The following is a 24,985-nucleotide window of genomic DNA, read 5'->3' on the forward strand; positions in this document are numbered from 1 at the left end:
ATATTTCACTGTATCAAAGATGTATTTACTGATTTATTCATGTCTGCTTTAGGACTTCTTGCATTCATTGTTGGATAAAAATATAATAGATCATGGCAAATTCTTTCAAATGTCAGAATCCAGCGCGCTTATAACACTGTTTTGCATAATCCCTTTCCGTGGAAAACACAGAGGTTAAGGACACAATCTAAAAAAATTGTCATGATATTAATTTCTTTCAGTCAAAATGACAAGTGTAAGTTGTCAAAACAAAAAGAAATGGCTTTTTTGCTCAAATGAATTTAGTAAGTGCCATTTTTCAAAATATCAACAAGCTGTTTGCAATGTTTTAGGACAGGATTCAAATATCTTGTGCCAAAATGGACAGTTCTAAATCTGATGTACAACTCTAATGGAAGATGGTGATGGAAATGAGGTTAGCAATGCATCTTGCTTTAGCCCTCTTCTCCTTTCTTACTGTCCTTGTATCCACTTCTCCATTTGAGACAATTTTATTTGTGGGAAAGTGATCTTACAGAAAAAGCTCTTTCCATTTGTTTCCCTTCTTTTTTTTCACTCTCACCCTTTTTTTTTTCCAGTCAACAATTCATTAGGAAGAAGAATGGGACAAAAATTATTTCAAGATCCTTGACTGCTTTCAAAACCATCTATTTTTTGCCACTTCATTGTGGCTTTCAAACTCACTGGGTTGTTGGGCGGAAGAATTGTCTGTCATGTGCTTTTTCAGTGGGGTACGCAGCGAGCAGTCACTCTGTCTTTTTCTGTTGCAGAAAGCACAGTCTAATCCAGCTTACCCACTGTCATCTCATGCTGATTTATGAGTGTCAGCCAAAAAAAACATGTAAAAAGTTCTCAGCAGCAATGAATCAAAAAAGCCACAAAGGACTTGCAAGGAATGGGGGAACCGTGTGCACCGGTGTGCACCAGCCTGTTTGCCACGGCTCTAGCTTTAGGCGCAGAGACGTCCTGGAGGAGGTGCAATTCTAGGGCCAGAGACAAGCTTGTGTCACGGGACTTGTGGTCTGGACACAAGGGCTTTCTTCTCCTATCTCCAGCTGTCAACTGGACCCCAAAAGGAAAGAATAGAGAGGGAGGAAACAACATGATTGTGTGATTTAGAACCAGCCAAGCCTTTTCTTTTCACCTCTTGTTCTGGCTGCTAGAGTCAGGCTTGTTGTCTGGCAAGATTTCTAATCAGCCTAGCTGGCAGCAGGTTGCAAAGGGGACCTCTTTTTCTCCACAACCCAGCTCCAGAGCAGGACTCTCCCTTCCTCAACGTGGGATATTTATAGTAAGCCCAGAAAAGATCCTGTCATTCACTATTTGGGAACTGAGCTGGTATTCCATCTATTAGGCTGCCAGGCAGGCTCTTCTGTTCTTTTGTAGCTTGGCAGAGAGGGAGAAGCGTTCTTGAAAAGGGAAAGAACATTTTGATCAACAAAAAGGAAACCGCAGTGGTAGTGGCAATGGAGGAACAAATGCATGAAACATCTTGAGGGAAAAGAAAGCTTTCAAAGTACAGGTACAGGCAAAAGTGGAGTTAGAAATAAGGTCCCGGAAATGTACAAAGCAAGTATATGAACTTTAACTAGTAGGATATGGGGAAACTTTGGAAAAATCTGCGGGTATAGGAACCAAAAAGAGCTGCAGGAGGGGCTGCTTTGGGAGGGAAGTGAACATGAATGTGAGTGACTGAGTGAGTGAGTGCGTGTGTGCGTGTGCATGCTTTTGTGCAGGAGGGGGATTAAACTAGGAGTACTCAAAGAAAACAAATGCAGAGGAGACCTTCTTCTTAGAGATTACTTGAGGTGGAGAGGGAGATTTTGAAAGTGTAGCATCTTGGTATGCTTAGGAGACCGGTAAAATGAATGTTGGATGTGTGGGGCACAAGTATGGCGTAAATTGCAGGGTTTTGGAGAGAAAGGGCAAAGATAATGGAGTTGTTAGAAAGAGTGAAGCAAAGAGCTGAGAAACTGTTCAGATGAAGAAATAAAAAAAAGGCAGTCCAAAGACATTACTAGTAGGGGAAACAACCTACACTGTACAGTTGGGCAGGAGATTTCTCTTCTCCTTACTCTGTGGGTAGAGTTACTCTGCTGTCTGACTAGTGGAACAGACAACTTTGACATAGTGTCTGATCTGCATTTGAAAACTTGCACAGAAGCCTTATTTCTCTCTATCTAATGGAGACTCCATCTCCATCTCTATGAAGACCCCGCTATAATAATTGGACTATTTGATGGTCTCCCTCAATTTCTCATGTTGCAGCTGGTCTGCATTATATGCATAATTAGGGGGCAAGGGAGAGCAAAATACTGAATCTGCAGTCCAATAGTCTGACACTCATCACAGCCATGGGGCATCCAGGTGTGAGCTCTATTCTGGTGACTACAGGGAGTGCCCTGGCTGAGGAAAGCTTGGCTAACCTGAAATTTCCAGATCTCATCAGAAATTCTACTTCATACTGACAAACACTGCACAAAACATGTTTCACTTGAAATATTTTTTCAAAGTCCAGCTTTTGATGAATTGGCATTTTCCAATGAAAAATTTTCATTGTGTTTTCTCAGAAAGTTCTTAGCCAGCTGTAACTGTCAACACATTCAAAGTGTGATACTGCCCTTTGATAACTGGCACATATGTACCTCAGCATATAAATTCCTGCATTTTCATGCAGTCAGAGCAAGCTGATTTTCTAAGCTACTTGCCAATATATCTCACATACAAGGAACAAGCACCTTTCCTAAAGTATCACATGAACTTTACTCTCAGATCCCTCTCTGTCAATGCTATAAGCCTATTTTTCTATCACACTCAAAGCAGCTAGTATTTCCATAAAAAGACATTTCCATACAAGACTTGCAAATACATTTGGCTATTTGAATTATGGGCCAATGTTTCTAGGAATCTAATCTCAACATTTATTTTGAAAAGTCATTAAAATTGACATACAGAAGCCATTTCTGGGGTAGATCTGTACTGTTATGATTGTTCCAACTTATAAATGAACTTCAAAAGGCTATGGATATAGTACAAATTTGAAATTGAAGTCTCTTCAGCTCTCTCCTATTTTGGTTAAGCATAATAGCAGACTTCCATTTTAATTGTAGGCCTTTTAGTTTTCTTCTTGAAAAAAGGACATAATTATAAATAAAGTAACATAAGCAACAAGTAAGCAAAACTAAAGAAATCAATAAAAGAGGTATATTTAAATATAATACATGATCACAAGTATTACAGTCATTTTCATCTAATGAAAATGTGTCATGTTTCAAATATAACATGCAGCACACATAAAATTTACATTCTGTTTGTATGCAGACTTGGCACAATTTTTGCAACCCCAATCATCTTACAGGGCCTACATTTATTTCTGAGTGAGCTGCTTGATTGAAAAACACATTTAGAAATGGCTCATGTGAGCGGGGAATCTGGTAGCAACTCAACAAAAATATTCACCTCCTCATGAAGTCTAGTGCAGGAAGGTCTATAAACTGCGGATTGATGTGGAAATGCATTCGCAGTATGCTATCAGGGCAAGAATGTTACAAAGCAAGGTTTGCAATTGCCGCAAAGCGCTGGGCGCACTGGTTGGGAGGATTTTCTAATAGGTTTTGCAAAAGCCTTTTTTGGGTTTGGGGTCTTTTTTTTTGCTTTTTTGCTTTTTTTTTTCTTTTGCAGCGGCAGCCAAGGCGACACGGCTCGTCGACGTTCCTGGGGGCGGACGCCCTCCTGCTCAGCTGCGCCTGGGGGGCGTGCTGCTGCCCCAGTGAGCTGCCTAGTGGACCCCCCTCTGCCGCCCCTCGCCCCGGCGGTGGAACCAACCTGAGAGGCTGCCACTCCTTTCGGAGCTGTTGTGGGAGCTGGTGGTGCTGAAATCCTGCGACTGGTTGTGTGGCAATCTATTAGCCAAGCCCTCAGCCACGCGGTAGTCAGGGATGTAAAGCAAGGCTAAGGGTTAAAGGGCACAGGTCACAGTGGCATCGTGTGATTAGTCAACAGCACAAGCACATGCAACACATGCAGTTAGCAAGTCAACGGCGGATGTGGCAGGGCTGCGATTTTTTTCAATCGCTTTTTTCTTTTTTTCTTTCATGTATGCCTGTCCTAGCCTAATGGAGGGCAGATGGGTTGGTGGTTATCGCAGGACAGAGAGGACCAAAAGCACAGAACAACATATTCTGTGACAGAGTGAAGTTCAGCACTCATGCAAGCTATGTAAGTATTAGTTACAGCAAAAATGAACGGTGCCTCATGCACTAAAAATAATTTTCTAATTCATGCATAGTGATACAGAATAAAGCTGAGGGCTCTGGAAAATAAGAAGTGGAATTACCGTTGTTGCCTTTGCCTTGGTCTGGGAGAGAGTAACCGAATCCCATCAGGTCATTTTTTTGCTGAATTGAGCTCTTCCACTGAGGATCAGGTAAGTCGACTGCCAACTCATGGATGCTGTTGGAATGTAGTATCTGAGTGGTGGCATATGGCGTAGCTTGCGTTATTTGGCTGGAACTGTTGTAACTAGTTTTGGTGGTGAAGTCAATGCTGCTGTAAATGGCTCCATCCGAAAGCATAGTAGCAGTTTTATCTCCTTGCCCTGGCACTGGCGGCAGCACATCTGTGGTGAACATAGGGGAATGAAACAAATCACTGATGCACGGGAAGCCTGAAAATATCAAGGTTTAAGATGAAAAATAAATGTGTCATTGTGCACGTTTGCATTTCAGCTGAGACAGGTCCATGAGCCAACAAAGGGAAGATGATGTACAACCATCGCTAAGCTATCAGCATCTGTGACAGGCCTACCACTTGTCCTTCACATCTCACTGCCTAAAACCATCTTTTCTTTCCATACCTTCAACTGTGAAAGGAGGTTTCGAATATTTCTCTACTGAAGAATGTTTCCAATTGTTCACTGTAAGTCAGAACCTGTCTGGGCTTCAGGGAAATGATGAAAGGAGAGAAATCTACAAATCACAGGGGAAACTTTCCCAGCAAATACCTAGCAAAACTATTAAATGGATGCTGAAGCTCCCAAAGCATTTTTTTAAAGGCACCACCTTCACTTCCTTGAAGTTTGATGCATCAGTTTATCTAATTTCCTTTTAGACACAAACTAGTACATTTCTCCTTGCCAATAAAAGAAAAGCCTAACAAAAATAAGTTGTTCCTGAAATGTGAAAAAAAATTCTGTTATTCTGAAGGGATTTAAGTGATCAGTCTCTTAAAATGGCAAAGCAGTGTTCATAATGGAGAACAACTTCTTCAAATACTCAGTACACTTACCTGAAAAACAGTACAGCATATTTAACCAGATATCTGTTGACATTTCTACATCTTTTGAATCTTATCACACACTGCAATTTATAACTTTAATCCCGTCGATTGGCATTCTCTCTCCTCACTAAACATGCTAGTGACATTTGCTGGTGGAATACTAGATTTAGAAGCTGAGACTACTGAGGCGTGATGAATCTAATGATGACTGGCACAACGTCCCAAGGACAACCACAGCTCCGTGGATAACCCTTCTCCTGCTCTCTCAGAGGTTAGTATTTCAAGTGCCACTACTTTTACAATGTATTTAGGCTCTGAAAAGCTGAATTCATTCTGGAATCTGATCGTTAGAAAAATGCATCGTTTATATGCCATTTGCTTTACATAGCATGACAGCAGACATAGACTCTAAGATCATAATTCAGATAATGATAATAATTCAAATAATTCTAATTCTGACGTGTAGTCAGAATGTCTAGATCCCATCACAGACACTTTTACAGACCGCAGGACCCAAAGAGAAAAGCTGATTTGTGCACTTAGGGAAGGACTTAGGCTCCGTTCCAGGCTGGGACATGGGTTCTGCGTGACCTCAAGGAATACTGTTCTCTTCCTGTCTCTAGAATTTTCTGGCAGTGGGATATGGTACCATTGTTTTCTCCTATCGTTTTCATTTTTTGGGTTGACCATTTAGGCTATGGGACTATTTGCATGCATCTGTCCAACAGTGAACATTTAAATATGGACCTTAATACCATTTGTAGTCTCAAGGCAGCAACATAATATTAACAATAATTATGGCAACAACAAAGGCTCGGTAAAGAGACTGCAGAAACAGAGATTAAATCTGGGTCTCTCAGTACCATCTGTTTTTGCAGGCAACAACAACAGGGCTAAGACATCCAGGGAGATGGGAACAATCAAGTATTTAAAATGCCTCTATCTGCAGATAAATTTAAGTGCAACAAAAAATTACAATTAATGCAAACCACAGGTCATCTTTCAAAATCAGGTTATTACTACCTATCTGCACATGTATAATGTGCTTTCCAGGGTCAGTACATAATCATAAAAGCATTTATGTGCAAATGCAGCATGAGATGTGAGAGTCAAACGCAGTCATATCTTTCCTGAATTTTATCCACAATATAAGATTCTGCTTTTTCACATATGGTTTCATCAGAGCATAATGGATTGAAATTTAATAAATAAATTCTGTTGTCGGTGTACAAAATAAAGTAAATCCAGATCAATCTACGTGGGATCTGCAGACCGACGGATGTAAAAATTACTAAAATATTCATCTCTCTAAAGTAATCAGGCATACATCTATCCTTTAGAGTACATTTCAGTTAAAAGTGAAGAGGTGTCATCTCTATACAGTTGTTTTTTAACAAAGGACTACACATTTGCACACGCTTGAAAGGAAAGTTGCATAGCTTCCCACCAGCCAAGAATTCTCAGTCCACCTTGCTAATAAATTGAAATTCTCTAGACATATTGGGAATTTTCAACAGAATCACAGATTAGTTTTTTGACCTCAATGAGATGTATATACAAAGCATTCAAAGAGCTATAAAAGTGCCCTTTAACAAAGTGCCATAATCACCTAGTAAAAATCAAGTGTGATTTTCCCACCACAGCAAAAAAACGCTGTACATTTTAGATCAAAGATGAATACCCCTTTCCTGTTTCCCCAAAACCTCTCCAAAACCTAACTTGTTTTGTAGCTCCTGGGATAATTCAAATAGTTCTGAAGGGACTTCCTGAGGGACTCTTCCTTGCTGGCTGGAAGTCACAGTACTACTTTGTGGTGTTATATGATTGCAGACTTAACCTGTGATTCCCACCCATAGCCTTGCTCTCAAATGTCTATTCAGGACATAACGTGGAAATTGCTTTTGAAAGGCAGTGTGAAAATCGCCTTTCTCAGGTTTTGCTCCAGAGCGATTGTCACCTTACTGTTTCCAAAATTTTTACAGACCTTTTACATCACTCTAGATCTTTTTACCAATAAGAGAGCCTCAAGTTCAACCTATACAGTTTATTCATATTAAAGAGAGAGATAGCAGAAGTATCCAAAACTCAACTGTTGAAATAGATGGTGATAAGTGGTCCCAAAACAGCCAGAATACAAGTGTAAGTTTGACTGTAAAGATTATGGGTGGAATTTAGCTGCTGAAATTTCAAATATAGATGTTGCATCTCTTGGATGAATTTGGACCTACACCTCACCCACACAGAAGCCAAAAGCTTTAAAACATGCTTCCAGTTCAAACTGGAAGTCTTACACAGGAGTCTTGTAGAGTCAAATGCGAAAAGAAAAAGTTAATTTTTCTGTATTATGTGAGTTCATGAAAAGATGGAAAAGTACCGAAGAGTTGTATTTTCAAGATATGTACAGTGAAGAAGCTGGCAGACATTCAACTGCCTTCTAAATATTATCAAAAGATTTGTTTACTTTATGATAACATTTTTGTAAGACAAGAACTTTAAAACATTTTTATATGGAAAATAGATCTGAAGTGTTTTAATGCAATTTGAAGTCAGTGAAACCACAGGGAAAAAGTTTTGCATGGGAATGTATAACCAAAGAGGAGGATTTTGATACAGTTCAAAATTAAAATCTTTTTACATTTATTAGCTTGATGGTTTTACAGATTTTTTGCATTTTAATGTATTTTTGATATACAAAGTTGTCCTGATTTTTGTTTCCTTACTTATGTCTTAAACATATTTATATACTTATTTATGTTAAGAAGTCTTCCTCTGAAGAACACTCTGGGGAACTAGTTGTATTGTATCGTCACAGAAACCAAGAAAGTAACAGATAGGTCTGAATATTACTTTGACTTTTTAAAACTCCCATTATTCATTTTTAAACTCCCATTTGAGTAGAACATTTGAAAGAAAGTAACCTCTTTAAAGATTCATCACCATAGTTATAAATCATTATCTCACCTCACTCAATTTAAATGCGAAAAAAACCCTAAAAAATCTAAATAGTTCCTTTTATCTGTTCTTTCCTCCAAGAAGAAGGAAAGATTATGAAGACCTCTGAGGCCTTCTTTATGCATTATGGTTGAGACTGAGGCTGGTTTTTCAACAGGGTGGGCCTGGGTAAGGTGAGAGCAACAATATTCTTCTGCACAACTGCTGGAAGAACATCCCTCGGGCTCTGGCCCGTGCCTTATGAATGTCCTCCACCCCCAGCTACATTACTCCATAAAGCAGATTGTTCATCTCCACACTGAAAGGGAGGAATCTGAGCAAAAAATACAGCAAAAGGGACATTTTAAAGTCAATTTTAAAGCAAATCTTGAGACAAACTCAGTGTGTAGAAAGGACTGGGCTTTACACTATAACAAAATAAAAATATTATACAGTTTTTATCATAGATGCTAAGTAACAGAAGCCTATTGTATACGATATGGTGTTCTAATAAAATAAAACCCACCTCCACGACCAAAATTTCCAAGGTCATTGGGTCCGCTAGTGCTGTTGTTTACCGGCAGACTTGTGGCAGGCCAAGAGTCTGCAAGCCAAGGATAACTCGGGTCACTTGCATTCAACAGACCTGGTCGACTGAAGCAGAATAAGAAAAAAAGATATACATACAAATATATACGTGTAAATATACATATATATATTTATTAAAAAGTAAAATATCTTTGAGACAATGTGGACACAACTGCGACTGAATAGACCATATCACTTTTCTCCCACCACCATGTGTAACAAACAGTTTAGGAGACTTAAATTTATTTCAAATTAAGATTGTGTAGGCTTTGATGATTTAAAGACCTTAAGCAGTTAATTAAGGATATATAGAAATCATCTTTGTCAGTAGAACTGGGACTAGGCATCAGTCGTGATTCTGCTGGAATTCAAATGAACTCCGTTGTCTGTGTGAAACAGGGGGTAGGCAGTACCATCGTGAGATTCTAAACCAGGGCTGAATGATAAATTGCAACCTCAAGGGAACAATCACTCAAACTGATTGCTCTGTATCAGCCATTTCCAGGACTTTGGGCTACTATTTCTTCCTTCCCTTGCATCCCAAATGCACTTCTGTCTCCACAGGCTGCTAACTCTTCCTCTGAGCACTCTCATATGGTTTAGAGGCAAACAGGTTTGAGCAGGATTAATGGAAAGTCTAGGACTATCTTTATCTGCGACTACCACATGCTTTCATATTCTTGTAATGTCAGGCTTTGAGAACAGTATTCAACAGCAAGTATTCTGAGAGAGAAAGTAAACCTGGGCCATAAGGCACGGTGTGTCTCTTACCCCAGGATAAACAGCCTGAAATTTAGCAAGGCATGTGGATTGTTTATATTTGTATTTAACATGGGAAACAAACCATTTCATGTGAAAAAGAAAAAAAAAGAAAACCTCCAAAAAGGTCTACAGTGCTGAAGCTATTCTGGATTATTCATGCACTCATGAAGTTGGAGCAACATCTATAATCACTATACTTTATTTCCGATAGACCCCAGGCGGGCCTGATACAATGCCTAAGAGAAACATAGGTTTCTATGGAAACAGCAGTAAGAAGATCCAGCAGCTTTCTTGCCACATCCACTAACTCTCATTAGGCCTAATCTCTTTTTGCTAAAATATTGATTAAATGGGAGATTGGAAGTTATTACCAGAGCCTAATTACAATCTCCATATTGGCAAAGGGAAAATAGATGAGGATATATGGGTCTGTTATCTGCTTTTATCAATTTCAATTGAGTAGCCAAAGTTGTGGAATCCAGTCCTATCAATCTCCAACCTATTCATCATCCATGAATCATTTATTTTGTGATCGATTATGTGTAATTGTTCACTCACAGCAATTTAGTGGGAGCCAATAAGGAGTCTTAAACAACAGCAACTTCATTTGCTAATGTCTAATTAATGCAATAAACATCCTGGTAACAAATGAACACATTCCTTGTGATATTTACTACTAATTTCTTCTAGGGCATCTGGGAGATATGAAACATCTGGACTTGATTCCTCCAAAGTGCACAGCAGATAGATCATTAAACCTTGTAGTAAGCTATTTAACTCCTTCTAGAATTGTCAATCTTATAAACGATCATTTACTACCAAAGAGCATCACCTACAGAATTTTCCAGATTCCTCATTTTAGATATAAATATGGTGGAAACAGACCTTTTTACAATGAAACATACCTTCCATTGCTCATTAGTCCTCCATCTCCTCTTTGGAAAGTGACTGTATTTTGGTTGGAAAAACAAAACAAACGTACATACACACACACACACACACATATAAGACAGGGAAAAATCCATTAGTGATAATTATAAACAACAATTCAAATTGCTTCATGTCCAAGATTGGAGGCCTCTTGGCATCATCACATAATAAAGTACAGAAATAATCAGAAAAGGATCAAACTCATTTAGGATTACAATTTGTTTGGGATTTCACTGAACATTATTGATTAACATCAATTTGCTCTGTAGCTTGTAACTCAAACTGGCAGCATGGGTAAAAAGCCCTGCATTTACCACAGGCCCCTCCATATGACTTTGTGGCACAAGACTGTGCCCTGTCATGAAATTGTTTTCTTGGCATGCTTCTGCTTCACAACATCATGTCATAATGCAGCAGGATAATGTCACCCCACAAATAGGCAGCCTCCCAGCATTAATACAAAGAGGTGGCAGCTCTATCGGAGCTCAAGGGTGAAAAAAAAGCATAAAGCTACACCATTTCCATTAAAGATCCAGTAGAAAAAAGAGCACGCACTCCTAAATACATGGATATCAGTGCGACAGAGAAGAAGAAAGTGTTTTGTGTCTTGCCATGGGGGATGCCAAGGATATGTTCAGAGGCATACAAATCTTTTCATGGCTCCATTCATGAGTATTTGACAAAAAAGGATCTATCTCTTATCTATATTAACAGGATTACATTTCAGGGCGATATAGCTAAACCCGTATTACTGGTGAAATGCTAATTGACGTTTGATGCTCCCTTTTGAAACATCGGTAAATATTTTGTATCAAGGCCAAAAAGCTACTCTGGTTCTCAGTGGCAATATTCCATTATTTATTGTCAGGCACAGATAAGGCAGAGCAGTAGATTATTTCAGTATCCTAGACACCTGCATCCTTAAAGATCTCTGACAAGATGTGGGTAAGAATTTCAGAGAGGAACAGAAGAGCCTGTGGTCAGCTTAATTTAAAACAGGCTCCAATTTGGGAATTCTGTTTACCTTTCTGAGACAGATAGCCCCTTCATTAAACTACAGCTACCAGACTATTTGTAAGGTTTTCCAAATTTTAGTCCAAGGTACACTACATCAGGATCAGGCTTTGCATAATACATGGTCATTCTAACCAGACAAAAGTACTACAACCAATGGAAATGCTGTGATCTTTAAAAAATTAGCAAGGACATAAACCCACCAGCAAAATACTTCTGATACTTCATAGCGTATTTGTCACTTTATCAGTTTCTGGGGTAATTTCATAGTATACACATAAAAAGTAGGGGATAAAACTGACCCCTTTGGAAGCCATGCTGGAAGAGTGCTTGGGTTGGTTGAGCAATTACCCATCATGACAGAACAGGCTAGTGTCAATATCAGAAAATCACTGTAGTCATATTTCACATCAATATGTTTAAAGCTGAATTTTGAAAAGATGTAATCAAACCAATTAATGAAAAGAAAATCAAATGCAAGTATGGGAAGTATTAAATAAAAGTCTGCTTTTTTAACATGCAAGACATGTTAAAAACATTGCAGTTAGAGCTGATATGACTTTTATTTATGTTGTTTTTAATAGGCTATCAAGCAACTGTATCGCTCTTCGCTTAAAGGTGAATAATGTGAGGTGCTGTTGATATCACGTGCCAATATGCGAAGAGGCAGGTACTGACCGGCTATGTTTCAAGATATGCTGGTCAGAAGTGCAATAGCGCTTAAATATAGATGCTGTTTCCTTTCTTCTCCTCCCCTTCTAATTTTATACTCCATTTCTCCAACTTTCTGCATTTGTCAAAGCAACAGCTGATCCTTCTAGAAATAAGTAAAACCAAAGCCAGATATGTATTCAGTATCAACCCTTATAAATAAAGTTTTACTATTTTAAGGGAATTCCTGTGCAATGTATTTTCTGAAAACTTCCTGGGATTAATGCTTTTGTTTAGACTACAGACTACCAGAAATATTTTTAAAGTAAAAATGTCAGCACTTGTATAGCATGTACAAGTGTGTGAGATTTTAACTATGTGAAATGGAAAATAAAATCAGTATTTATGGGCTCCAAAACTTTTATATCCCTAGTGTACCTTTATAAAGCAAAGCTAAAATGGGGGAGCTAGTGTGAGACTGCAGCAACAACAGTTGCCAGATATTTTATTTTCTGTGCAGTGAGGTATGGAGAAAACTTCAGGACATGCTGTGGGAAACATATCAAGATGACATGACTTCAAAACCTCTTCTACGGAGCCATAATTGCTGCAGATTGGCTGTGGCATATCAGCTTGTTGCGAAGAGAGGTATCACAGCATCTACTCTCTTTACTGCTATCTGTGTATACTGGTGGTGATAAACCATTTCCTGCTTCTTTCTATAAATAATCTTATGTTCTTCCAGTATAAACCCTGCTTTTTAGAAAAGAAGGTTCAGCTTAGCATTAAATTCAAAAAAGTCTATTAAAAAGAAACTAGCTTTGCTGTGACATTGTTTTTTCTGGGCAAGACTGTGCCTGGCTTATGTAGTAAGTATGGGATCAGGAAACAATACAGGTTCTTCCACTCTCCTCCATCCTGTATACCAATGCAAGGATGGTTATAACCTCCATAAGAAAAGAAACAAGGAAATATTGTAATTACAGTTCTTGTTGAAAAAGGCATATCAACTAAGCTATCCAAAATCCCTCTTGAAGCGTGAAGATGTCATTGGGACATCACAGAAAAAATATCATATTCCTGATACCTTCTATAAATGGGCTACCTGAGGGTGGGCTACCTTTCTTTTACCATCAATATTGTGAAAAGGAAAGACAGTTAACAACAGAAGATATGGTCAGGCTGCCAACATAAGCACTATGTTTATCATTCCTGCTGTATGTTTTGTCAGCATTTTTGCCTGCAGTTTGATTTCTGCAATTACAAAACAAGCCTAACGGCCTGAATAGGAGCACACTTAATGCAATGAAGACTTGTAGATGTCACTGTAAAAATAAAACACACAGACAGCTGGCTTTATTCAGCCTGTCTCCACTTCAGAAAGATGCAGAGCAATTTCAAGGGGCAATGTAAGAGGAAGAAGGAAAGGATGTCCCTATCCCTGACCCACCCATCTCCCTTGCTTTTTATCACTGAGGAAGCAAAAAAGCTCTTTCAGCGTTCTTTGCATCTGATACATGTTCTTAGAAAGGCTGAAGACCAGCAGGGATGAGATTGGTTTTCAAAAGATGAAAAAAATAACCTCTGTATAGAGATGTTTTGAAGGAATCCCCACCAGTATATACTTCAAGGAATGTAAAAATGCACAATATAAGGCAAAGTGCATTTTAAATGCATAAATATTCAAGGAAATTATATTTTATACATTTCTATGAAAAACAGCACATGCTAAAGAGCTTTTTATATGCTTTTAAAAAAAATATATAAGGAGGTACCCATACTATTTACTAATATTATCTGACAAGGTTAAACTTAATCTTCATGCCTGCTAGAACTGGAAAAATACCAATATATATAGTAAGTTGACATTCTGAGGCAAGAAAGCTTTAGAAAGCTTTCTGTATGCCTATCTCTAGTAGGCCACATTTTCCTACCACAAATGAAAACTTTAATGTTGCCAGCCAAGTCTCATTTCTTTTTCTGATAAGCCGTTGCTCAAATATGAATGTAGATTAATCCTCTTTTAATAAGCATTAACTCAGAACAGATAATCAGCATATAAAAATTCCATCAAAACTTCTGTCTGCCTTTGGATTCTGTCAAATAATTTATCCTCATTTAACAGTTTTAGGAGTTGTGCATAAAATGTGTAGCATTCTATAATTCTTTCTCTATCTATTTTTAATTTGTTTTTATTTACTCAGTTTCATGAAATCTTTAATCCCAAGGAGCACTAGTCACTCAATAAGCTTACCTACTCATAAATGAAAATACGTTTTTATTTTTCTTGGATGACTGATGGTCTAGACACTCTTGAAAACACCTGAGTATTCAAGTGAGTAGTTACTGGCAGAACCATGAGCTTGAGGGCACAGTGAAGATAAGCAGATAAATTAAATTTTTCTTATTTCTACAAATGGATTCTGTGCATTTGTTATCGAGGTTCTCATACTGAAACGTGAAAAGAGAATTGCAGCTTCCAGTACTAAATAAACAAATTCTGTTCTGTCATTGTAATGGATGTGAATGAAACAATTCCTATGTTATACTGCAAGTCATCAGGTATCTGTGTCGCGCCAGCTCCCTTTTTTTGTATCATGTGGAAACCCATAAAACATACTTGCACCTGGGCAATCTGAGTTAAGGCTAATCGTTGTAGTGATGATCCTAGCCAGAAGACCATTGTAGACAGAGGAGTAAGGGATCCACAGAACAGTTAAGCTGAGCAGATGCAGGCCCATGCTGTGCTGTGCTACGCTGCATGTTAGTTTGGCCTTCGAGCCCATGTTGTGCTGCACCTTTCCCTTGGCCGCAGGATAAACTTAGCAGCTAATTGCAACCAAGGAGCCTGTAGGCAGCTCCCACTTGGCATTACACCACCTGTGGGTCCTTGTCTTTATCTGAAAGTGCAGCAGCAACTTCTCTTCAAAATATCCTTCTCATTTGACAGTAGAAATGATGAATAGTTTTCTAATAAGAAAATTGTGTAAGAACTCAAAAGACAAAAATGGAGTAACCCTTTCCAGGGACAGGATCCACCGGGCAGGCTGCACCCTGATTGGAGACCTGATCAATGCTGTAGATTTTGAGGTTCCCAGCATCTGAAATGATGTAAGATTATCTGCACTAATCCTCTTTCTTCTTTTAGTTTTAACTCTAACACATGGCATTTTAAGTGATACTTTGCAGAGTCTGAGTGCCTTTCTTACTGGGATCATAACAAACCAGCACCTCCTAGTGCAAAACAACCATAAAGAGTCCATCTTCTATATCATGGAACTGATCACTCAAAAAGGAATAATGTATTCAGTCTCTCTGTGCCATATTTGTTTTTGCTGATAGTCTGTCATGTTTGCAAAAATGTATACTTCTTGTACAGCTGCAGAACATGACACTAGTACTTACCAGGTAAGTGAGACACTCATCTAACTAACGTGGTAGAAAACCGCACTTTCTGCAGTACTGTAACCACCCAGGTTCAATGCCTCATGATCAGTCATGATAGGGGAAGGAAAAGTGGAGGAATAGTGATGTATGGACTAATGGCTTAGCACCTACTAGAGTCAGTTCAACTGTGAATAGGTAAAAAGATTTAGCTATGATTTTCCATGTCACATTTTCTTTGTGAACATCTGAACAATTGATCAGTGCTTATGAAAATGTTCACAAATACAGAATGCTTAATAAATTTTAACTCAATGAATTTCTCTTCCCTGGCACAAATCTTAACCAACAGCACAACATTTGCTGTTTGTTCTTCTTCTACATAGAGTGTTACTGTAGTTTAGTCACAAAGCAGAAATTATGGCACTTAGGTGTGTAATCATAGAGTATAAAAAACAAATAGTCCCAGCAAAGACTTAATGAATGACCCATAATCTGAAATTGACCAGAGATAATGTTTTTGCAACTACAAAAATAACTGCTGAATCCATACCTTTAAACACATATTTTTAGAGTTTCTATTTCTACATGCATGCAAATAGAACTGAAAAAAAACCCAAAACAATCTATCTCACAAATAACTGAAAAAAACGTTATCCAGCTTTTTGTTCAGCCAGATCTGCTTGTGAAATAGAGCGAGTGTGTAGATGTTCTGCAAATCCATTCGATCAAATTTATTATACAGTCAAATCTGCAAGTTCTGTCTTTCTGAAGGAAGAATTTAAAGCACATGTTTGAACAAAAAGCATGTACGTTCTAAAATCTCTATTAAGAAAAATTTGTCTCCGGTACAACTTTACTGACAGTTGTCTCCAATGAGATTCTGAAAGCTACATACCACTGTCTAAATATTTAGATCTGAAACCAATTTAGTGTTTATGAATCATAACTATGAAGGGAAAACCATACAGTTGTGAATGTCATCAAATCTCCACAAGTATGGATGTGTTTATCTAAATGAGATCACCAACTGCAAATTAAAATACTAGAGAACTAAAAATACATCTTAGGGAACTTTTGGTATAAAAATAAAAACATGGACTATGTTCTTTCAAAAATTTTTTTACAAGTCATGATTTTTTGAGACACCGTAATTTGGTAGACTTGACTACTGGATCACTTAGATTCTCAGCCACCTCCAGAAATGATTATTGACCAGGGAATAGAACGACGTATTGCTATAGTTCCAAAAGATCCACAAGATGTTGAAGCTCTTGTACAAATTGTGAATTTTTGGCAGTGCCTCTGACATATCCTAGTTGCCCAGCATGCGTGGAACAACTGCACTGAATCATGCACATTCACTGTGGTTCCAACACAATCCTGTATTGTGTCAATGTCAGCTACAGAGACAATGGAAAAAACTTACCATACTACAGCAACAGACAGCTGACAGTGGCACAATCAAAGGAACTAAATGCAAAGATGTATTATTCCATTCTGGAAAATTTTTATGGTGTCCCCCGAAGTAAAGCAAGTAAAGCTTTTAGACTAGGATGTGTTGTGCCACAACTAATTCTGACTTGAACAAACATGCCAAGCACCCAGAAGGAGCAATTCATAAGCCCCCAAAGCTCCTCCATGAGGACAGTTCTCCTTAGCAATGTCACAGTCCCCCAGGGCAGACACTGCCATCTTCACTCAGAGTCCTCAACAGTCAGCTGTTCTTTTCTGCCAAGCTAAAATGCACAAGCTGTGGCTGAAAATAAGAGAGCTAGAAAGCAGCTAGCTGAGCATGAGGACTGATTCCACTAAGCAATAGGAGGATTGGCCTCTACCATATGGATGTCAGAGGGGACAGAAGAAGAGACAGTTTTGGCAAGTGCAATTGAGGAGCCACTCTTCACACAAAAAGTGCTACATATTTCCCCTGGAAAATGCTGAAATTTATCTCCCTGTTACAGTGTAATACTGAGGTATAATTATTTTTGAGTTTTTGACTCTCAAGCTTAGGTATGAGAACTGAAGCTAGTTATTTGTATTAATTATTACCACTAATTGTATATACTATTTCTCTTGGCTACCCATATGTTGACTAAGCTGTTTGCAACCTGCTGCTCCAGCCACACTTGTTTACTCTTCACATATCTTTAATCACGCTTACGATAATGGTCTACCGTATGCTATGTTTATTAAAGAAATGATAAGTAGGAAATCAGCTTTGAATTGGATAGGCAGAAAAAAAGCAAATGCTTAAATTTAAAAAATACTGTAAAGGGAATGTGTGCATAGGTTAATCACTAGATTGAGTGCAGAGCTGAATACCTTAAAGTAAGCCAGACGTATACACAACTAACAGCTTAAGTGGAGGTAAGTTCCACTTCTCTAGTTAGGAGATCTTCAGAAATATTCATGATACTTTCTTGGAGCCTTGAGATCAAAATTTGACCATATGTGACTAATGCTTGTTCATGTTATGTTAGTTCAAGCATTTTGTCCTGCAAATTACTTTCAAAACTGCATTATTTTGAAGAGTTAGATGAGTAAGAAGTATGCAGAATTTTTAATGACAGAGAAGTTAAGGGTGGTAGATTGTACTTTCCCTTGGTATCACCAGGAGAATCCATGCTACGTTATTATCACAGACAGGTAGCAGTAATGTTTCTCCTTGCATTTGGTTTTAATTCTGCATACCTCAAATGTTTATAAACACTTAGATAGCTAATGTTTGCAATGATGCATTGGTGACGTAACAGACAGACTAATGGACAGTACCTGCAGGGGTGAAGGTGAAGGACTGAACTGCAAAACAAGAAAGCAAACACATTGTGAGTTACAGACCCTGATAACAAGCGCTAATTGTAGGGCATGAGTTTCCTTTGGAATTCTCTCAGGTGTGGTTTAATATCATATGCAGGACATAACAGTTGAGCTTTAAGCACTAACCAGCCAGCAGCCAATGAGAAATGACAGTTGGAAAGGTGAGCAGTGAATTTTGACAGTCACAGTTGAGGACATGCTCTTCTCCAAACTGTAAACATAAGGATGAATTCTGAAACACAATCTCTTATCAACTTTCCTTGCAGAAAGCATCAGTATTTCATAATTCTGATAATGGAAATTCTATGTCATGATGCAATGTTCACATCCCACTTAGATGCAGCAAACATCATGAGAAGTAATGAGTTGCAGGAGACACACTGTTTATAATGACCATTACAATCATTTACAATGACTATTATTACCATTTACAGCTATGCATTTTAATGTGTTAAAGACTGCTTTCAAAGAAAAAAAAAAGAAAAACTTTGCCAACTTACATACAGGACTAACAATTCTGCTTGTTAAAAAAAAGGGGTAATCTTAGTTTGCATCCAATGCATATGTAAATATATAACAGTTTCCTAAAGGGAATAATGGCCTAACTCTTATTATGAAGAACCTGGGGATCATATAAGCACACATGAAACTACATGTGATATACATCAGTTTCTAAATTAATGCCACCTCTCAGAGAGTAAAAGTTGTCACTGCTGTTAAAGCAAAGAAAAAAAACTCATCAAAAAGCATAACCTATGAATGATACAGGCCACATGGTCTCTCAAGGTGAGATTCCATAATGAACTGCATCTATCTAAGAGCCTGTTGCCATTGAAAGGATTTCTTTTCTCCATGCTTCCACTGAGCTGGGTTTGGGGCTTCATTTCACTAAGCTGACAGAAAACTAATCCAGCAGGGGAGAGAACAGAATTAAGAAAAAAACCCACCAACAACAAAAAACCCTCTAAAACTGTGAATCGTTTTCTTCTGCGTTAGTGAGCCCAGTCAGAACACTGAGGGGTCTGATGATTACTAAAGCCAGGGTGAGGAGGAGTAAGGACTGTGTGGATTGGAGCAGGGAAGCAATGCTGGGTTTTGGCAAGACAATTTGGCAAGAAAGATACTAGAGATGCTCAGACACTTGGGGAAACTGTGTCTTCTGGTTCACATGCAATCACTTGTAAATCAGCAGAATATTGGTATAAAATAGTCTGATACAGTGTCTACAGCAAACACACCGAAAACTCAAATGTGCAAATTTTGCCCAAACAGGAAATGTCTTCTCTTATTAAATGTGTTGCATAATACATGAGAAACTACCACAATGTTTGAAGAAGAGCTTTCTCATGTGTAAATTAGGTTTCAGAGCATCCCATTTCTTTGGTAATGCTATATTCATCTGACTGCTTAAATATCCATAAGAAACACAGAATAATACACAAAACAAAAAGTTTTGGACAGAGAGGCAGAAAAATTTTCATATGGTGAATGCACTTGCTTTTCCAACTGTGGTTTTCAAAACCTAATTTGGAGCAATATGCTTTGTGCAAAAGGAATCACATCGTAATGCAGCTCCAAGGAGTTGTACATCCAAGAGAAAACTTCCTATGGCTTCTACAACAGGTAAACTTGACCATCCCTTTTTTATCTAATACATCATTTTCTCCTCCTCCAGTTCCACATGTGGAGTTGGTGGCTAAGTATCTCAGTTTATTTCCCATGCATGTGGTTCAAAAGTCATGGAAATGCACAGGAATGAAAGAGGAGGAGATTAAAACTCTTTCTAATCTTTCATGTAAGGGTCTAGTCTAACTCACATTTGAGCATATAACTGAAGCTGGACCACTAACAGAGTGCCTTCTGAGCAAGGAGTAAGAGGTACAGTTAACCCTCTTTGTACTTTTTTATGCTAAATGTGTGGGAGATGTAAAAATAAACACCATCTTATGATAATGATGAAATGTGTTTCAGAGCAATGCATTTAAAGCTTCTCATACACCGGCATTTTCACAGCATACGTTTAAAACAAGCATACGAAATTCACCCAGTCCATCTCTGTCGTAAGGTCATCATGGTTTTTGAATAGGTTTAACAGCACCTGTGCTCTTCATGATAGAACCTGATGAGATGGTAATAGTTACTGTTCTTACCAGCATAATTGCTGAGCCCCTTCCTCTTCTTTCTGCGCCAGTATAGCCAGATGCTGAAACCCATCAGAATTACCCAACATGCACCACCGATGCCAGCTATAAAGGCAGGCTGTTTGACAACATCAGTGATTTGCTCAGTTATGCTGTTGTTATTTTCAGTGATGACAACTTCATTACGACCTCCTGCACAAAAGAAAGTCAACAGAACATATTTATTATGTATGCTGTAATGCAACCAGGAACCAGGTACTGCAAATGAAAATTAAAAAGCAGTAATGTGCCTCAAAAGAATTATCCACACTAGGGCAGCTTTATAGGGTACTAATGCATACCTGAAAAGCCATGTTTCTAGCAAGTGAACCCATAATTCATTTTAATTTTGGAAACATATATTTGAAAAGACAACTTTATAGGACTGTCCCCACTAACTTAACAGATCACAGTCCAGAGTCTTTTAACAATATACATATGTCTTTTTTACATAATTATAGGCAGCACAGAATGAAGACAGAATGGACCACAGTAAACCAACTCCAAAGAAATAGATCAAGCAATTAATAAATAAATTTCATCTAAATGGGAAATCCAAATACAAAATTTGCTACAACGTCAAAGGCAGTTCCCTCATTGTTGGCATGTGAAGTGTTCTTATTTAACTCATTACCTGCTGCATGCCAGAGCTTCCAAACTTAAAATAAAAATTAAATATATGTAGTTTTAATTGGGGAAAAGATGCATTTTCAACAATTATTTCATGGAGAAAATAATCCATATGGATCCTCGGAACACTAACTTTGACACAAAACAGAAAATACCTTAGATAACTATAATTTCTAAGCAATCACAGTAAGAGATGATGCTATTTTTTCACCCAAAATAGGTGTGAAAAATTCTTAACATCAACCTAGAAGAAACAATTATGACACATGGAATACCAATTAAAGTGACGCATATCAAAAATAACGGTATATCTCAATGATGGCTAGCACCTTAGAAAACACTGAATTTCAGCAGATGCTCCCGTTGTTTTTTTTCTCATTTCTTCTCTAAAAGGGAATTTTTCTAAAAGGAAAATCTTAGTGTCTGGCTTGAAAACAAATGCCCATAAAAACTGTGGAGAGAAACTCAGGAAATGCTAAAGCATACAGTTCCAGGGTGGAGAAGTTTCTAGTTCAAACCTGCCCTGTCAAGAACAGCTAGTTTTAAAGGTAGGAAATGCGGAACATATTTTTCTGCAAAAAATATGAACACTGATTCTATATACATTTCTCATAAACTACCTACATCTATATTTTTGAAAGTGGTGAAGGAATTAGTCATCTTTTCTAAATGCATTATAATGATAAAAGCATATATATAGCTCAATCTTCGAAGTGTATATGCCATATTATCAGATGCCTGTATGCATGTAGAAGAAAGAATTCAAGCCTCAGGAGTAGCTACTCTCCTGAGGAAAAAAACATATGCAAATACCATGATTCTCAGTTACGAGAGCATATCACACATGGAGGTAGTAGAATATATATACAGAAATAAAGCATTCAAATGGTCATTTGGAGCAAATTTTTTAAAATATTGTAGCATTACACCCTGCTGTGAAAATGTATGTATTCCTCTTCTATAATTCAACAATGGTTAAATTTACTAGTCACTTATTGAAACAAAACTGCCGCTGTGTCAGCATGCTGGCTCCAGTTAAAGCAAACAAAGAAGGTCATTTGCTAAAGTAGGTACAAGACAGAAAAGTCGGACGCTATCAATTTTATTTCCAGGAAGGCCTCTTTACAGCAGACCAACAGTTAAAATCAGTCAAGTTGTGAATAAGAACCAGGCCCAAAGGCCAGGTCTCGCTGAGGGCACCTTAGCTGACAGAGCTGGGGATCACATCTATCATGGCAGTGCCCCAGTGAACGGGCAGCTTTAGGCCTTCTGTGGTGCTCAGAGCTGGATCAAGTTACTCAGGAAGAAATGCGATGCAGTGCATTATATTGCTATAACACTGTTAATGATCTCTGTGATTTTATTAAGCCTTCCCTCTTTCAGCACCATGTCAATATTTAGTAATGATGACCGTCTGCTTTTGCAAACAAACTGCTGAAGCTGTGTGAGAGCTTGGCTTGGTTTCAGTAGCTCTATTCAAGAAACAAAGCAGCCTTCCCACAGACCGAATAGTTCCCACAGACCAACCCTGACAGGCTATGCCTGCTAATTTAGAAAAAGGCGGTATAAAGACTTTGCCATGCACTGGTCTATACTGGGTCATGCTGGTAAGCTTCACTAGCATCAAGGCCTGGTAATTGGTGCAGTCCTCGCCAACCAAAGCTTTCCTATTTCGTCCTGGCAGCTATCAAAAGCCCAATACTTTCCACCCCGATGTAATAAGAGAGATTAAGAGCTCAGTGAGCACCAGTGGCAAGGAAAAGACGGGAGGCAGCAGTGGCTCCTTTGCAGGATTTCCCCCTTCCTTGTTGCCCATAGAAATAATCTATAGGTGCACCCCAGTGCTAAAAGAGGAAGTGCTGGGAGTAAAACTAATAGAAAGAGGCACTCTGTAGCATGCTCTCCTAAGCATACAATTGATTTTCTAGTAGAAATCAGCATGGGAGTTGATGCAGCTCTAATTGACATTAACTTTCAGTTAATTTCTGCGCCCTTTGGAGGCTACATAACAGCAGCAGGAAGGTGAGGGAACAGGCAATGTCCACCCTGCGTCAGTGGCAGCTGTGCTGCCATGGAGAAGAGGGGGGAGAAAGCGCTTCAAAGACATCGGCTTCAGCAGCGGATGCTCCTGGATTCAAGAAAAGAATGACTGCTTCCCGCAAAAGCCTGCAAAGCGTTTCAGTGCTGAAGATCCTGGTTTTATTCTGAGGTCAGAAATCAGTCGTCTTTGAGTGGAGGGGGCAAGAACAAACTGCAGAGTCCAGAGAGGTTTCAGTGGACTTTATAATCTCCCAAGGGCTCTTCTGGGAGAAGGTACAATCTGTCTCCAAATTACCTTCTAAAGTTAGCAGTCTGGCTGTTTGTTCTACCCTCCCAGTGCCTAGTAATTACATGTGCGAAAGTAATAATTCATTTAAATGTCAAAATAACATATGCTTTGTGAATTCAGTGGTTGAAAAACAAAGGGATACAGATGAATGTTACCCACTGACGTTCGATAAAGTTAATATAATCGTAGGAGTTTGGGCAAATAAATGGCATTAATTTTGTATTTCTTTACATAGTATTTACTCAGAAGTAGTATATATGTCATCCAAGGTACCAGTGTACTATTTCATATACTGCAGGTGTTTCTGTAACAATGCTGTCAGTTCAACTAATTAGAACATAGACAAGGGATGTGTGTGACCTGTAACGCTCCATTGTTCCTGAAGACAAAAACATAATGAAATATAATGTCTTCCTCCCATTGGAGAGTAATGAAGAACAAAACTAATTTGTCAGATGAAAAATTAATTAGACACATCAGGTTCAATTGTACCTATTACTGTGAAAGTTTGCAGCTGTTCCTCATACTGTTATGCCAGTGATGGAATGTAAGCAGGAACAGGCCAACTGATCAAGAGAAATAACAGAAATATTGCTATATTCAATTTTGTTTCTTGCATTCCATATCAATAGTGATCAGAAAAATTATAGTTTTGATTGTCTTTGAGCCTTCCATACAATTTTTTAACATCCTGCTTGAAGCGTGGGCACAGAATTCCAGTAAGAGTCACACAACTCCCAACTAAAGAAATAATATCCTTTCGGCTACTCATCAGTATCCTGTTTTTTACTTTCCGAACTTTTACTAGCTTGTTATCTAGAACTGATCTGAGAAGTCAGTAGTTGATGAACATCAGCCATTTTCTGAATAACTTCTTAGAATAACATCTCCTATATTGTAAGAAGAAAGGATGTGTTTTTCTCACACACTGGACTCTGCACTTTGTGACGATGAAGGCCATACTGTTTAGCACCGTCTCAGTTGTTCTACACCACCGCCCTGCTCTCTCCACACCTAAGCATTCCTGCAGTTGTTCATTTTGTTTGCAAGCTGTTAAACAGTACAGTGAGGCACTGGGCCAGGTGGGACTCCATTATAGTACAACCACTTGATGATGTTTTCCCATTCATAATTATGTTTTGAGGTTTATTCATTACCTAATTTTTAATCCACATAATTATTTTTAATTAGCTAACAATTATGTTTCCTTGTTTTGTATTTTTGATTCTTAGTCAAACATCAAGTGGTACCAGCTCAAATTTTTCAGAAATCGTATCACCTGAACTCTGTTGCCTTTACCAAGCATATTTATAATCAGAGGAAATAGCCAGCAACTATGGCTCATAAGCAATAGAAAGATGGAATCTATAGAAGAGGGAGATACAGACCATACGAGTAGTAACTACATCCAGTTTTGTGTTCCCAAATGGGAAAAAAGAAATGAGAACAGAAACTCAAGCCAAACAGAAGAGACTCTATTAATTACTTT

The 24,985-nt window shown here is 38.3% G+C and overlaps 1 protein-coding gene across 16 annotated transcripts in view; it reads right to left on the reverse strand.

Annotated features, from left to right (window-relative positions):
* ROBO2 (roundabout guidance receptor 2) overlaps positions 1-24,985 on the reverse strand; it is a 469,585-nt gene that overhangs the window by 40,700 nt on the left and 403,900 nt on the right. For 10 of the 16 annotated variants that reach the window (XM_064523330.1, XM_064523361.1, XM_064523355.1 and 7 more), the window contains 5 exons: positions 20,508-20,690; positions 10,464-10,506; positions 8,735-8,862; positions 4,337-4,618; positions 3,826-3,951 (listed from right to left, as the gene is read on the reverse strand). In XM_064523330.1, coding sequence (XP_064379400.1) covers positions 3,826-3,951; positions 4,337-4,618; positions 8,735-8,862; positions 10,464-10,506; positions 20,508-20,690 — 762 coding nt within the window. The remainder of the gene's footprint in view (positions 1-3,825; positions 3,952-4,336; positions 4,619-8,734; positions 8,863-10,463; positions 10,507-20,507; positions 20,691-24,985) is intronic. The other 6 variants (XM_064523351.1, XM_064523371.1, XM_064523365.1 and 3 more) reach the window with 1 other exon arrangement.

The sequence above is a fragment of the Dromaius novaehollandiae genome, chromosome 1, assembly GCF_036370855.1.
Source record: "Dromaius novaehollandiae isolate bDroNov1 chromosome 1, bDroNov1.hap1, whole genome shotgun sequence".
Classification (NCBI taxonomy): Eukaryota; Metazoa; Chordata; class Aves; order Casuariiformes; family Dromaiidae; genus Dromaius; species Dromaius novaehollandiae.